This window comes from Prosopis cineraria, unplaced genomic scaffold, assembly GCF_029017545.1.
Source record: "Prosopis cineraria cultivar Desert tree isolate PC_DT_omini unplaced genomic scaffold, ASM2901754v1 PC11, whole genome shotgun sequence".
Lineage (NCBI taxonomy): Eukaryota > Viridiplantae > Streptophyta > Magnoliopsida > Fabales > Fabaceae > Prosopis > Prosopis cineraria.
The window spans coordinates 7,480,738-7,495,530 of record NW_026555342.1 but is presented as its reverse complement, the minus strand read 5'-3'; the positions used below and the strand labels follow the sequence as shown (position 1 = coordinate 7,495,530).

General features: G+C 37.8%; 1 protein-coding gene and 1 pseudogene across 5 annotated transcripts; both read right to left on the bottom strand.

Moving 5' to 3' along the window:
* Window positions 1-1,144: 1,144 nt before the first annotated feature.
* Window positions 1,145-2,125, bottom strand: LOC129286057 (uncharacterized; annotated as a pseudogene).
* Window positions 2,126-4,438: 2,313 nt separating this feature from the next.
* On the bottom strand, window positions 4,439-13,975 carry LOC129287176 (protein LSD1-like). 5 transcript variants are annotated; one of them, XM_054923360.1, is made up of 8 exons: window positions 13,682-13,975; window positions 13,439-13,585; window positions 12,850-12,968; window positions 11,913-12,023; window positions 6,396-6,505; window positions 4,974-5,054; window positions 4,816-4,869; window positions 4,439-4,708 (listed from the first exon to the last, which is right to left on the bottom strand). In XM_054923360.1, the coding sequence occupies exons 3-8, from the start codon at window positions 12,959-12,961 to the stop codon at window positions 4,667-4,669; spliced, it is 510 nt and encodes a 169-aa protein (XP_054779335.1). In that variant the 5' UTR covers window positions 12,962-12,968; window positions 13,439-13,585; window positions 13,682-13,975; the 3' UTR covers window positions 4,439-4,666. The 5 variants fall into 5 exon arrangements, with proteins under 5 accessions (XP_054779335.1, XP_054779336.1, XP_054779333.1 ...); XM_054923361.1 differs by having other exon boundaries at window positions 13,439-13,506; XM_054923358.1 differs by lacking the exon at window positions 13,439-13,585.
* Between the last annotated feature and the right edge of the window lie 818 nt (window positions 13,976-14,793).

Sequence of the window (14,793 nt, the reverse complement as noted above, 5' to 3'; positions counted from 1 at the left end):
CTAATTCAACTATCTCTGCCCGACATTGATGTCCCCGTGGATCTTCTGACAGCCCTCCTCAGTTTTTGGGCTCCGGGATGCAATGCTTTCATCTTCAAGCTCAGCCATATATCCCTCACGCTATGGGATATCTTCATGTTCCTAGGGCTGCCCATCACCAGAGAAGAGAACTTTTACGCCATTCCCAAGAAGATGACTCCTACACCGCCCTTCCTGCTGGCTTAGAGAGCAAGATCAAGGATACAAAGATTATGGAGCTGTTCTCCGAAAAACTAGCCTCAGAGCTCCTCACTGCCACGGAGCACCTAGTTTTCATCTGGATCTTGGCCCCGAGGGGAGGGAAGTGACCGCTCAGTGATAAAGGAGGTAGGGGTGCAGAGACAGCCAGGAGGTTTGCCTAGAAGCAGCCACCCTTGAAAGAGTGCGTAATAGCTCACTAATCAAGCACTCTTGTGCTGAAGATGAATGAGGCTAAGCGATCTGCCGAAGCTGTGGGATGTAAAAATGCATCAGTAAGGGAGCTTTTCGCCTTAAAGGGAAGGACCCGAGCAAGTAGTGGTGGACGAAGTGAAAGCGAGAATGTCAGCTTGAGTAACACAAACATAGGTGACGAAGCGAAAGCGAGAATGTCAGCTTGAGTAACACAAACATAGGTGAGAATCCAATGCCCCGAAAACCTAAAGGTTCCTCTGCAAGGTTCATCCACGGAGGGTGAGTTAGGGCCTAAGATCAGGCCGAAAGGCATAGTTGATAGATAATAGGTGAATATTCCTGTACTACCCTTTTGTTGGTCCCAAGGGACGAAGGAGGCTAGGTTAGCCGAAAGATGGTTATCAGTTCAAGGACACAAGGTGCCCTTGCTTTTTCAGGGTAAGAAGGGGTAGAGAAAATGCCTCGAGCCAATGTTCGAGTACCAGGCGCTATGGCACTAAAGTAACCTATGCCATACTACCAAGAAAAGCTCGAACGACCTTCAACAAAAAGGTACCTGTACCCGAAACCAACACAGGTAGGTAGGTAGAGAATACCTAGGGGCGCGAGATAACTCTCTCTAAGGAACTTGGCAAAATAGCCCAGTAACTTAAGGAGAAAGGGTGCCTCCTCATAAAAGGGGTCGCAGTGACCAGGCCTGGGTGACTTTTTATCAAAAATACAGGTCTCCGTGAAGTCGTAAGACCATGTATGGGGGCTGACGCTTGCCCAGTGCCGGAAGGTCAAGGAAGTTAGTGACCTGATGATAGGGGAGCCGGTGATCGAAGCTCCGGTGAATGGTGGTCGTAACTATAACGATCCTAAGGTAGTGAAATTCCTTGTCGGGTAAGTTCCGATCCGCACGAAAGGGGTAACGATCTGGGCACTGTCTCGGAGAGAGGCTCGGTGAAATAGACATGTCTATGAAGATGCGGACTACCTACACCTGGACAGAAAGATCCTATGAAGCTTCACTATTCCCTAGGATTAGCTTTGGGCCTTTCTTGCACAGCTTAAATGGAGGGCGAAGAAGGCCTCCTTCCAGGGGGGCTAGAGCCATAAGTGAGATACCACTCTGGAAGAGCTAGAATTCTAATCTTGTGCTAGGACCTACAGGCCAAGGGATAGTCTCACGTAGATAATTTCTATGGGGCGTAGACTTCCCGAAAGGTAACAGAGGCGTGCAAAGGTTTCTTGGGCCAGACAGAGATTGGCCCTTGAGTGCAAAGGCAGAAGGGAGCTTGACTGCAAGACCCACCTGTCGAGCAGGGACGAAAGTCAGCCTTAGTGATCTGACAGTGCCGAGTAGAAAGGCTGTCGCTCAATGGATAAAAGTTACTTTAGGGATAACAGGCTGATCTTTCCCAAGAGCTCACATCGACGGGAAGGTTTGGCACCTCGATGTCGGCTCTTCACCACCTGGGGCTGTAGTATGTTCCAAGGGTTGGGTTGTTCACCCATTAAAACAGTATGTGAGCTGGGTTCAGAACGTTGTGAGACAGTTCGGTCCATATCCGATATGGGCATTAGAGCATTGAGAGGACCTTTCCCTAGTATGAGAGGACCGAGAAGGATGCATCTCTGGTGTGCCAATTATCGTGCCCACTGTAGACGTTGGGTAGCCAAGTGCAGAGCAAATAACTGCTGAGAGCATTTAAGTAGTAAGCCCACCTCAATATGAGTGCTCTCCTATTCCAACTTCCCCAGAGCCTCCGATAGCACAGCCGAGACAGCGATGGGTTCTCTGCCCCTACGGGGATGGAGCGACAGAAGTTTTGAGAATTCAAGAAAAGGTCACGGCGAGACGAGCCATTTATCATTAACGATAGGTGTCAAGTGGAAGTGCAGTGATGTATGCAGCTGAGGCATCCTAACAGACCGATAGACTTGAACCTTGTTCCTACATGACCCAAATGAGAAGGAAGAGGAAGACAGAGAGGAAAAGAGAGGGAGAGGAGAGGAGGAAAAAATCAAATCAAGCTTGGTTTGTTTTGAGAGGGGCAAAATTGTACTTTTTCTCCCAACAAAAATTACAACAAGAGGGCCAGCAATGCCTTATCAGAATTTATTGGGCTTAAAGTGTAATTTTTTGTATTTTGAGAGCCCTTAGTGTGATTCTCCCAAACTAAAAAGATAAGTGTTATTATTATTACTATTGTCAATATTAACGGAATTATCAATATCTATATAAAATAAAAGACTTGTGACAAGTTTTATGAATAATATAACTTATTTCTTAAATTTCTTATGATACATCATTCGCAAAATGACTTGCAAATGTCCCCAAAAAAATACTGACTAATAAAACAGAAGGTAAGAAAAAGAAACCAATCTAAACCTCATTGCGATTGCATGGACTATATCATGCCAAAAAACAAAGATGCATTTGCTTCAAGAGCTAAATTTTTCAATAGAGGAGTATGAATTGATACAGAAAAATAGAATTTACCTGGTAAAATTCGATGGGAATAAAAACCGACATGCAAAGTTCACCACCCAATCAGTGGATCTCGCAAATTTCCGTAGGGCATAAAGGCTGGCTCCCGAACCATCTATTCAACAGGGGCTAAAATCCTAATAAGATAAACCGCTTTATCATGGATTCTAAATGTCTAATGGAAATATATGTGCTTCATTTCTCTGGTTTTATCTATTTATTTGGGTAAACGAACAGGGTGCAAGACCAAAACGCAAAAAGAAACTAAACAGTAATCAAGCGGGGCGACATAAACCTTCAGGAGGCTCACCCAGCAACTGAATCAAGTTGGTCTGAAGGAAACTCCAATTTGCAAGCCAATCTGCACAGCAATTCACTTCCCTATAAGTAGGAGCAATTTACATATTCCAATGTCACTTCAGCAGATTCACTATCCTTCTAGCTACTCTGTTGGCCTCTTTCCTATATAGAATCGCATCCTCAAGCCATCTTGCTACAAAATCACTGAATCAGTTTCCATTCATATACTCAAGTAGCAAAACTCCAGCAAGTACTCCCCATAATTCAGCTTGAAAGTGCCAAGCAAGTAAGCAACTACCAATCTTGCAGCTAAAACCTCCTAAGCACTTCCCCTCATGGCCCCTGAATAGACCACCACTGCCAGCATCCCCAGTTTCTCTTAGATGCCCCATCAATATTAAATTTGATCCACCCCATCTCAGGTCTAGTCCAAGCTAACTCCCTCCAAACACTACCTTTTATTCCACTTCCACACCGCCACTCCTCCAAAACTTCCCCAACATAATTCCTAATCAACATCACAGGATTACAAGGCCATATAAATTCCGGATCAAACAGTGAGCAATTCCTTCATTACCAGAGAAGCCAAACCATTACTGCAAAATAAACTTCCCAACTCTTACTTAAGCCACCATTATACATTAAGTTCATCTCAGGTTTTATTAATTGTGTGGACACTAGACCATTTAACATTTGAACTGATCCGGTGGACAAACAAAGTTTTTGTACCAAAAAAGAGAAAGCGAAAATCAAACTAAAAATTGGATGGCTTTGATTGGTTAAAAAATTGAATGGCTCAGGTATCTGCAATTAATAAAATACGGTGTCTTTTGTTGCATTGGACATGAAGGATAGAAACTTGCATTACACATTCAAAGTCCCTTTAGAATGAAATGCTTGCATGGCCTCATGGTCAACAAATCATTTCGCTGACCGAAGCCCAAGACTAGGAACTGCCATGAACTGACTGATCATCAAGAAACTCAAGTAGTTACCAGTTTCCAAAGACATAATAGCAAAAGCATAATTAAGAATTAATAATGGTTGAGTTCAATGGTGAAAAACTCAATATCACTAGAATAGTATCTCATTTTGAATTTTATAGGTAGACAAGACCAAGTTTTTCTTCTAAAAAAACACTTGTGGCTTATAACTCAAGTTATAATCGAATGAACTAAATCATTTGGTTATAGATGCAAACGCAGAAATATAGCGAATCAAAGAACCACAGAACGACAAGTTTGATGCCCTTTTCACACTTTTACTCCGATATACATCATACATAAATACATATACTTGAAACGAGTCAAAACCATATATTAGGTACAGGTTTTGGATTGCTTTAACAATGCAGCGAGCAACGTCATATACACAAAGAAAATCTATCTTCAGGTACTTGACACTATGAAAATGACTCGAATTGTGGACCTTTCAAAACATAGCATAATAATGGCGACATTATTTCCTATCAGCTGTAATGCCAACGACCACATTACTCACCTGTAACAATTCGAATACTTCAAAGTAAATATTCTGTTGCTAAAAGGAAAGTCAAACTTCGTGTGCATGTGAATTTGTTTAAAAGTACAGGGATGAAGAATATTTACCAGTTTCCCACTTGCATCGACAGACATAGGATTTTCAACCAGGACAGTTTGGCTCTGTGATACAGATTCATTAGACAACAGAATACAAAACAGCCAATGCATTCTACGAATAATCACAAGTTAAAAAAAACAAAAGAAAGAAAAAAAAAAAAGCATACAATTGGAGTAGAAGACAATGTTCCAGAGTTGGGTGTTCCATTAGGTCTCGGGACAGGAATTGGAATTCTTCCATTGCTCGTCTACGAAGGAGGAGGAGGTGAAGTAAGCAAATGGTTTGAAAATCACGAGTAAAATATAAATTTCAAAGCCAATATTATATTTTCAAAATTTTATCTCAAGTTTAAACTATATCCACATGACACCACCATCCTTCCCCCAAAGCCAAATACAGAAAATATTGAAACACCAGAAGGAAAATTAATGTCTCCAGAAATCCCAGCACTAAAGATTCAGTTTCTGAAAACCGTGATCATGAAACAGAATTCAGGATCTAATTTAGCACTGTGATGAATATGAACAAAAGACAAACAACCAAACACTCTACGGAAGATAAGTTTCAAGGTGAGATGTTGGATAAGTATTCTTTAATTTTTGAAGTGGGGTGTCAAAGTACAAGAGTTTGCTTGGCATTCTGTTATTTAAATAAGTGGCTGTCAAAATTGCATGCCCCAGAAAATGAGAACTCTTGCAATTTACAAATGCATCTATTCGGAAATCCCCTTTTGCTGCGAACTATTTACTCATGTACTTTCATGTATAATCCCATGTTCCTGAAGAAAACACTTCAAGATAGATTAAATATTTTGTGCCATTATCAAAGTGAAGGATTTGGATGCTAGTATTGAACTGATTTTTAATCATATCGTAGAAATTGATGAACAAAGCTGGTAAACAAATAAAAGATTCCCTTGCCCTTATAAATTCTCAAAAATGAGATTGTATCCAATTTTTCTTTCTAGTCCTTAGTCCTTAGTCCTTACCCATTCTTCAGAGAGGTAAGTTACATCCTTCATTTCTCCCCAAAAGTAGGAATATAGTGAAGGTTCCTTCATTCAACCCTGTTACTGGACTAGAAATAGAGCCTAGATACCAGAATTATAACTTCCTTTACAAAATTTTCACAGGAACATTATATCTTCATGATAAAGCCAAATGCAGTGCTGCTATGCTTTCAACGACTGACCAGCAGCGCATGATTTAGAATAATTTATGCAAAGAGTATGCTGTCCAGACCAAGCCAGTACCATTAAGAAGCAAAATATCAGCGATCAACTTATTTTAGCCAGCTATATGTATATCAAGATGAGCATCATTAGAATATCCAAGAAGTCTGGCAACGCTCATTGTTGATCTAGGCAATTTCCTACTGTTGTGATTACTTTATTAGTTATTACTGCATCTGTAATTCTGGCTGTCTTCAAAGCCAAGTTTACCCTGACCAAACCTTGATACATTAAGAAGCCACAAACTTAATATGGCCAATGCAGACTTCTTTTCTAAAACCCCCCAAAGCTTTTATCCCTTTGAGAATGAAAAGTTAATGCAAACATTTACACTTCTAATAACTGATAAATACTTACACTGTTAGTAATATAGTGACAAACTGCACATTTGACTGATGGAGCACCATACGGATACATGAGTGTAGTCCGGCAGTTTCCACAGTGTATATGAGCAAGTTGGTTAGAGGCTTTAGATGCAGACGCAAAACCCATCAACAGTATATCAGCAAACAACTAAATTCAAATTCAAATATATGATTAAATGCATAAATTACTACAATATTACAAGGAATCCATCTTAAAAGACATGACATGAAAATTAAACTTGAACCAAGCTAACCAACATTATTAAAGCACCAAATATTTTGGAGCATGAGGAAAAGGATTTTATGCACACAAGACACTTCTATTATGGCTTGACAAAATATAATGATAGGCATTGACCAAAAAGAAAAACTTAGACTAATGGGCAGTTTGAATATCTCAACACATAAACTTCCTACATTCTCGTAAACATAGCAAAAAAATTAAATTTTATATTTATTTATTAATTATTAATAATTATTAATTAATACAATAACTATTCATTATAATATTAATTAAAAAACCTATAAACATAATTATCAAACTCATACATTATTATATATATATATATAAATATAATTTTAGTTGAAAAGAATGTATTTATGAGAAAACAAGGTGATAAATTTCAACGTATCCACAGAGTATTTAACCCTCCAAAAACATGAACAAAAGTGCAAAACGATTAAGGGAAAGAGAGAGCATGAACAAACATTCTGCCGTATAACAACAAGAGAGAGCATGAAGGGAAAGAGGGAAAGAGGGGAAAGGGGAAGAGAGAGGGAGAGAAGGACTCAACTCATTATTATTCCAAAACCTGATTACAATGACCCGCTTGTTCATTTTATAGGCTATAGTCCCTAATACCTAATTAACTAACCTAACTAACATCCTAACTAATTCGCACTCCCCTAGTTATTAATTATTACATAACAATACTCCCTACCTTTGCCCTCAAGGATTAAGTACAATCAAAGTAGGGTAAATTTGTAGAAACTAATAGAGGAACGTAGGATTTAAAACCTGAAAAAATTTTCTTGAATGGTGAAGGTATGACTATCTGAGCCTTTTTGGACTTGGTACTATAAGATTGATCCAACGTAGGAGATCCTTAGGCCCATACTGCAACCTCCTTGTCCCTTTTTCTTCTTCTTCTTCCTCACTTAAGATGACTATTTTGGGGGGTCCCACAATATGATTATCGACTATGCTATTGACTTTTCCACACACAACTGGAACACAACCTAGTTAGAGACCTGTATATGACAATCATTCCTTCTACCTGATGCATGACCACACGTCCCAATTCTCTAAGCCCATGCCTGTAAATAAATCTAGAACATGATAAGCAATGGGTCCATTCCCTACCACACTTGACACACTCACCCATACACCTTGACTCTTGGGATTCCTTGGCACAACAGAAAGAATGGCAGCAACAGAAAAACAGAAACAGATAGCAATGGTGGAAAAAACAGTGCAAACAGCAACAAAAAAGCCAGAGATAACAGAGGTAAAGAATCCAAAACAAATGGCAAAGGTGGAAAGGATAATGACAAAGGACCTACTCTTCAACAACCTGAAGAGGTTGACGCTTCAGAACTCTCATGGGCTGTAAGTCAAAGCTGCAACAAACACAGGAAAACGAGTTTTGGGTCTAGCTTAAGCAAGGCTGCACCAACAATTCTGTATCTGACATGCCTCCTTGCAGCTAATGTTCAATTCAGCATTCGTGCAATGGTTTGCCCATCACCCCCTTTGTTAGTGAATTGATGACCATTAGAAGGAACAAGCCAAGAACCAGTCTTGAAGGTATCACGCACCAACACACAACAGTCGTTTTCTTCTTGGGAGGTGACCAAACAAAACACATCTTCTAGAACCTCATTACTTCTTTTAGGGTATGTTTGAGAGTACATGATGAAGCGAAAATGAATGACCATTAATGGAATTGAATGCAATGAAGTAGAACAAAATGAAACATTCCATTATTTGAGAGTTTTACTAAAAGAATAAATGATTTTATTTTATTATTATTTAAGAATAATTATAAAATTAATAGATTTGAATTAAATAAAATTACGTTTTTCAGTTTTAGGGTGAGAGCGCACGAGAAAGATGAGGGTAATTTTGTAATAAATTAAATATAATTTAGGAGGGAGGGGATGGAATTACTACTAGAAAGAATTATATTGATATAATTCTGATATATTAGTCTGTTTATACCTAAAGGGAGGCCTAATATATATAATTTTTGCAAAGAAGTTTTAGCAGAAGAATGTTATATCAGTATAATTCTAATATAGCGAGAGAATAGAGAGAAAGAGAGAGATTGGATGGAATTTAGGAAAGAACAGAGAAGAGAGAGTTTCAGAGAGGTTGAGAGAAAAGATAAAGAGAGACAGGAGAATCCTGAATAACACAATTGTTTCATTGGAATAGCAAAAGCATAAGGATTACAAAAGGTATCTCCAGTATATATAGGCTCTTAATCATCATAACCACCCAATGGCTATTTCTGACAACTAACCTAACTAACAATAACTAATTAACAGTAACTACCCTTTCAATATTACAATCATATAATGATACCCCCCTCCCAAGAGACCCTTGCCCTCAAGGGTCAAGAACAACAAATTGAGGCAATTTTTGCTGAAATTGATACATGAGTATTAAACTTCTGGAAGCTACTATTCATGGTAACTGTTCATTTCACTTCATTGTTCGATGCTAAATAAATGGAACTAATTTATTCAAACCTGACCCCAAAAGCATTTTGATCAATCATCCTCTGTACCACATCGAAACAAATGAGTGGGTAGGGAGAAATTAAATGATAAAATCCCAATAAACAATTTCCTTTTGTTATTGGGCCCATGCAAATGATTTGGGCCCTGTTAACTGAACTGTGAACCCATGCATTGACAATTGCTGATAGTTGACATCCACTAAGACTACACCCACTTAAGCTAGAGAGTATTTGTCTTGCACCCATGCTTTCACATGTGCAGACCCAACTGAAAATCTTCTTCCTAGTTAACACCTGTCCATATGCCCCTACTCTATGAGAACCCATGCCTTGACAAGTGCAGAACGTCCTTGACAATGTTCCTTGCAACACCAAAGTTGCCTGAGCTCTTGTCACCATGCCATACTGTAAAGATTTTAAGGCTCTAAGTTGACCAACACCAACAGAATGTGTAGTCCTAGGGTGACAAACTTCTGGGGAATAAGCTTAGGCAACACTAACAATGGAAAAACAGGGACCCGCCATGACAAAGCTGTTTGGACAATTTCTGTACCTCCCAACCCAAGCTTCGACAGGAAGAGACAAAAGACACAGTGACGAAAGAAACTTGTTTTGCTGAACCCTTTTGCACCGACGATGCTAAACTCATCGGAATTGAAGGAATCACCTGCAATGAGATTTGGGGATTGCTCATTGTCAAGAAAACATTGAGAACTCTTCATTGATGTTCTATCAACTTCTTGTGAATCTTGCACATTGATGCATTCATGGTTTAACGACAGGGAAGAGAAACCTTGTTCTTGAGCCATTCGACCTATATCAAATTTGAGGTGCAAAGGCTCAGTACTGTCTCCAGCACCCACGTTCATACTATTATTGACAGATGCCTTCTTCTCAACTTGCCTTAGCAACATAATCTCCTGCATCCATGCCAAGCTCTGCACTTCTTGCATCATTCTTGGTTTAAAGCGACGTACTAGACTAACATAGTCTTCATGCAAGCCTTTAATACATGCGTCCGCCAAATACTTGCAACTTGCAAGAAATGGAACCAAAAGCATTGCTGTAGTCTACTAAAGTCCCTTGGTATCATAACCTCATTAAATTGCCCATGGGTGCTTCACACAAAGACCCAAAGCATTCTTCAATGGTCTATTGTAGGTCATCGCCTTCTCTATCTCACATCAGCCGCTAGAGTTTGTGTGAAATTCCTTCAACCAATTTGGTCAAGGTATCAACTTTTCCTAAATTTTCTTCAATCTTGGTGATTCAGTCTTCCATTTCTTTTCTGGTCTGAGCACGTGTTATCACCACCATCCACCATCACAATTAAAGGGAGAAGGCCAAGGAATGCCTGGCTCTAGATACCACCATTATATTAGTATAATTCTGACATCGAAAGAGAAGAGAGAGAAATAGAGAGGCAGGAAGGAATTGAGGAAAGAACAAAGAAGAGAGAAAGAGTTTCAGAGAGGTTGAGAGAAAAGAGAGAAAAAACAAAGGAGAATCCTGAATTGCATGATCATTTCATTGAAATAGCAAAGGCATAAGGGTTACAAAAGGTATCTGTTGTATATATGGGCTCTTAATCCTCGTAACTACCCAACCTAACTAACAGTAACTTATATAACAGTAACTCCCCCTTCAACACTACAATTATATAACAGAGAACTTTATACTAGAAACTCTTCATCCCATTCTAACCATATACACCACAAGCCTGCAAAACACATCCATCAAAGGGCTTCATGATCCTTACAACAACAACAAGTCTCATCCCACTAGGTAGAGCTGGTTATATGGATTGCACGATGTCATGGTGCTCTATTAATAGCTAAACTTTTAAAAATATTGTTAACCAAGAGGCCTCATGTTGTATGATTGTAATTTGGAAAGAAGAAAAAGAGAAAGAAGAGAGAAATAGAGGAGACAGAGAGAGAGAGAGAGAGAAGAATAGAAAGGTAGAGAGAGATTCTAAGAATACACAGTAATTCTAATTAAACTAATCCATGATGTTTGAATAGGTAACCAGCCTCTCATATAGAGCCTCTTATTACTATATTATCTCACCTAACCCTTAATAGCTACTAACGGCTATTTAACTAACAGTAACTAGCCTTTCAATATTACAATTATATAACACCGCATTTAACGACTTCCATAAATATTCTCTTTATTCTTCCTCTATCCCTCTTTATAAAATTCAAGACTATCTATTCCATTCTCCTCACTCGGGCCTCCTGCAATCTCCTTTGTATATGCCAAAACCATCTCAAATGATTTTTTACCATCTTCTCCTTAATAGATGTCACGCCTACTTCTTCTTGCATATGCTCATGATCCTTACTACTCCCAAAATACTTTAGAAAACAGTAAGAAAAAACATTGAACTTGATCATAAATACTTCAAAATGGCACCATGGCTTAGACCAAAAATAAGTGTCCCATAACTATCTTTTAACATTTATGCATGAATCTCAACCAATAGATTTAAAATTCCATCATCACTAATAAAACATAAGATCAAAATGATGCTTCCACAGCTTCATGAATTAAAGTCATTCTTTTCCATAATGTAGACAAAGCGCAATAAGCAAGGACAAATTGAAAAAATCAACAACTTAACAGGTTTAGCAAATTCAATGATCAAGCGCACAAACAAAAAATCACTCCAAGTATGAGATTTCTATATTAGGTAGTTCCCCACATAATCAATGCGAGGTGACCGAGCCTCACACGTCTAGTAACATACAAATGTATTGCACCTGACGCAAGGTTTACAGTTTGACAGCAAGAACATTTCACACTTGGAGCTCCATGTGTGAACATTAGCAATGTCTGACAGCTTCCACAATAAAGATGAGATATTTCGATTCCTACAAGTATAATTGAAAAATCAAGATACTCAAACAAGCATCCAGTCAGAGGGTGACCCAATCTAAATGCTTCATCCAACAGGCTGCAAAGTGAATTTCTAGTTTCTACAACCATGCATTCCAGAGTGAACGACATATATTTTAAATAAAAGTAAAACATATTTTGAAATAAAAGGAAGATTTTATTTTGGAAGAAAAGTGAATAATGCATCCTCACAAAGAACACCAAATTCAAAGAGAAGTTTGAGAAACTTTGTTTATTAAAAAAATTCAAGTAAATAAATGTAGCAAAGCAGCCCAATCTCTTTTGAAATGACAACCCCGTTAAATTGCCATGAGAAGAAAACCAAGAAAACGACATGAACAATAACCTTTCTCAGAACAGCTTCAAAGTCATAGGAACAATGAAACACCCTAAAAAAATTAAGCATTCTTCTTTCTAAGAGATTATTATTCATGAGTTGTCACTTGATAGCTTAATGGTTTGGGTTAAAATAGTCCTTGATATAGGAGTCTCTATGACCAAATGATTATAAACGTGTCCAAGTTGTTAGAGAATATTCATATATTTATGAGTAATTAGTATAGAATCATTGTATAGACAGATTTCACTAACCATTATAAATAATATTTTGGCAATAACAGTCTATTTTCTTTATTTTTCTCATCTTCACAAAAACATGAATCTGTGGTCAATAGTGAAAATCTAAATGCAAGCCACATTATTACTTCTATTTTACAATTTACGCTTCGTAACCAGTAACCTAAGTATGTAGCAAGTAAATACTCCTCACTTTGAGATAATAACAAAGGAAAAGGAGCTTACCAGGTGGAGGAACGGAGGTAACTGCGTTGCACAATGCACAACAAACATTGGTTGCCCCTCTGGGATAAAGCAATATGTTCCTACATCCACTACACAAAAGCTGGCTCTGCATGACTGTACTGTTAAAAACCAATGCACCATTCAGTTAAAGACTCAACCAAAAGAACAAGATCGATCCAATCATCAATATCGTCATATATGTGAGTGACATTGTCAAGAATTGTGTCATAACATTAAGAAGAATATATTTAATGAAGCTGTACTGTTAAAAACCAATAGGCCATTGAATAGGAGACTCAACCAAAAGAACAAGATCCAATCATAGATAGCATCCTATATGAGTGAGTGACATCGTCAAGAATTTTGTCATAACTGAAAGGAGCATAAATTTAAGGAAGCTCTTGATCCTCGTAAGGCACTAGTGGACCTTGCACGGAAAGAAAACATGAAAAAAGGTTATGGGTTTTTCGTGGGAAAATCCACACTACTGGACATGGTAAGTGGAATAGAAAGTGTGTGCTACAACCTACAATGCCTTCTTAAATCAACAAGACAAAATTTGATGGGAAGAAATTGTTATAAGCCTTACAAGAAAAATGGGGTTCATAAGTTCAAGAGACTCTCCCACCCAGTTTGAGATAGCTCTCGCTTTGGATCCTAACCAGTTGGAGGCCAAGTGAATCAGAACGAATCCAACAAGGAAAGAGAAAGAGAGAAATTTCAGGTTGGCTCTAATCTACAAGGTGTGAAAAAATCACCACTAAATCGTTAACAGAATGCTGATCATTTTATGCAAGTGAAAGTTTCAACACTTCACAAATACCACCGGTACCTGATGCTCGCGCCGGTAAAATAGTCCGAAAACCAAGGACGAAAAGGAAAATTCTCCAGAGAAGACGAGCAGATGGCCAAATCTAAGACCAAGAATTGTCGATTCAATAAGCCCTTCTATAAAATAAACTCCACGAAGCAGGACGAATTCGAAGCTGTCGCGGGGAGAATCGAAAGGGCTCGAAGATGTATCGTTTATTGAATCAATCTCCCTCGCTTAGTTGGGTGGGACTGAGAGCTTCGGAACAACGATTACATCAACGGGAGAAATACGATCTCACCTGCGAATATTTGCCCATCAAGATTTTGATTTTTCAAAATTATTTGTTTACTTGAGTTTTGTTCTTTTTTTTTTTTTTTTTGGTTAAGCCACCCCCCACGACTAGTATTCTCAAAAAAAGCAGTGCACTAATAGTAAAAATATCTCCCTAAATTAATTAAAGTTGCCCTCATGGTAAAAATATAATAAACGTCCACAATGTTACTTCTACCATTGAAAGACAATAAACATTCAGACATTTATCGTTTTTTAAAAATAGGGATAACATTAATTTAATTAATTTAAGAGGGACATTGATAATGTTTATTATTTATTATTGTCAAGAGTAATATTACTCTAATTTAATTAATTTATCAGGAATATTGCTATGATGAGTGCGTTGTTCTTTTAAAAATTGTTTACGAACAAAATTACACTTAACACTATTTTTCTTTATTTAAGTAAAAATGTAAGATTCTATTTGTTCCCCATACTCTCTTTTTTTACCTTAATAATACAAAATATTTATCAATAAATTTTACAATATGCCTCCCCATATATTTCATAAATTATGAAATTCATATTATTTAAAGTTTATTAATAATATGGGTTGTTATACTTTATATTTTATACTAAAAAGCCCATTTGATTCAATACATTAAATGTCTGCTGTGGTAATCAACATTACATTATCAAGAGGAAGGGTTTTTGGTTGCTCTTTAGCCTTGTAATGGTATTTACCATGATAGTGATGACAAATGATTACCCAAAAAAATAAAAATAATAATATCCATTCATGTCTCCTCCCTCATGAATCCTTATTATCATTCATTGCATATTTGGAAACATCATAT

Coding starts and splice junctions, on each gene's coding strand:
- LOC129287176 (XM_054923360.1), bottom strand. CDS start 12,961: ATGCAGAGCCAGCTTTTGTGTAGTGGATGTAGGAACATATTGCTTTAT. Junction 4,870..4,973: donor CATTGTCTTCTACTCCAATT/GTATGCTTTTTT, acceptor TCTGTATCACAG/AGCCAAACTGTCCTGGTTGA. Junction 4,709..4,815: donor TCGATGCAAGTGGGAAACTG/GTAAATATTCTT, acceptor GAATTGTTACAG/GTGAGTAATGTGGTCGTTGG.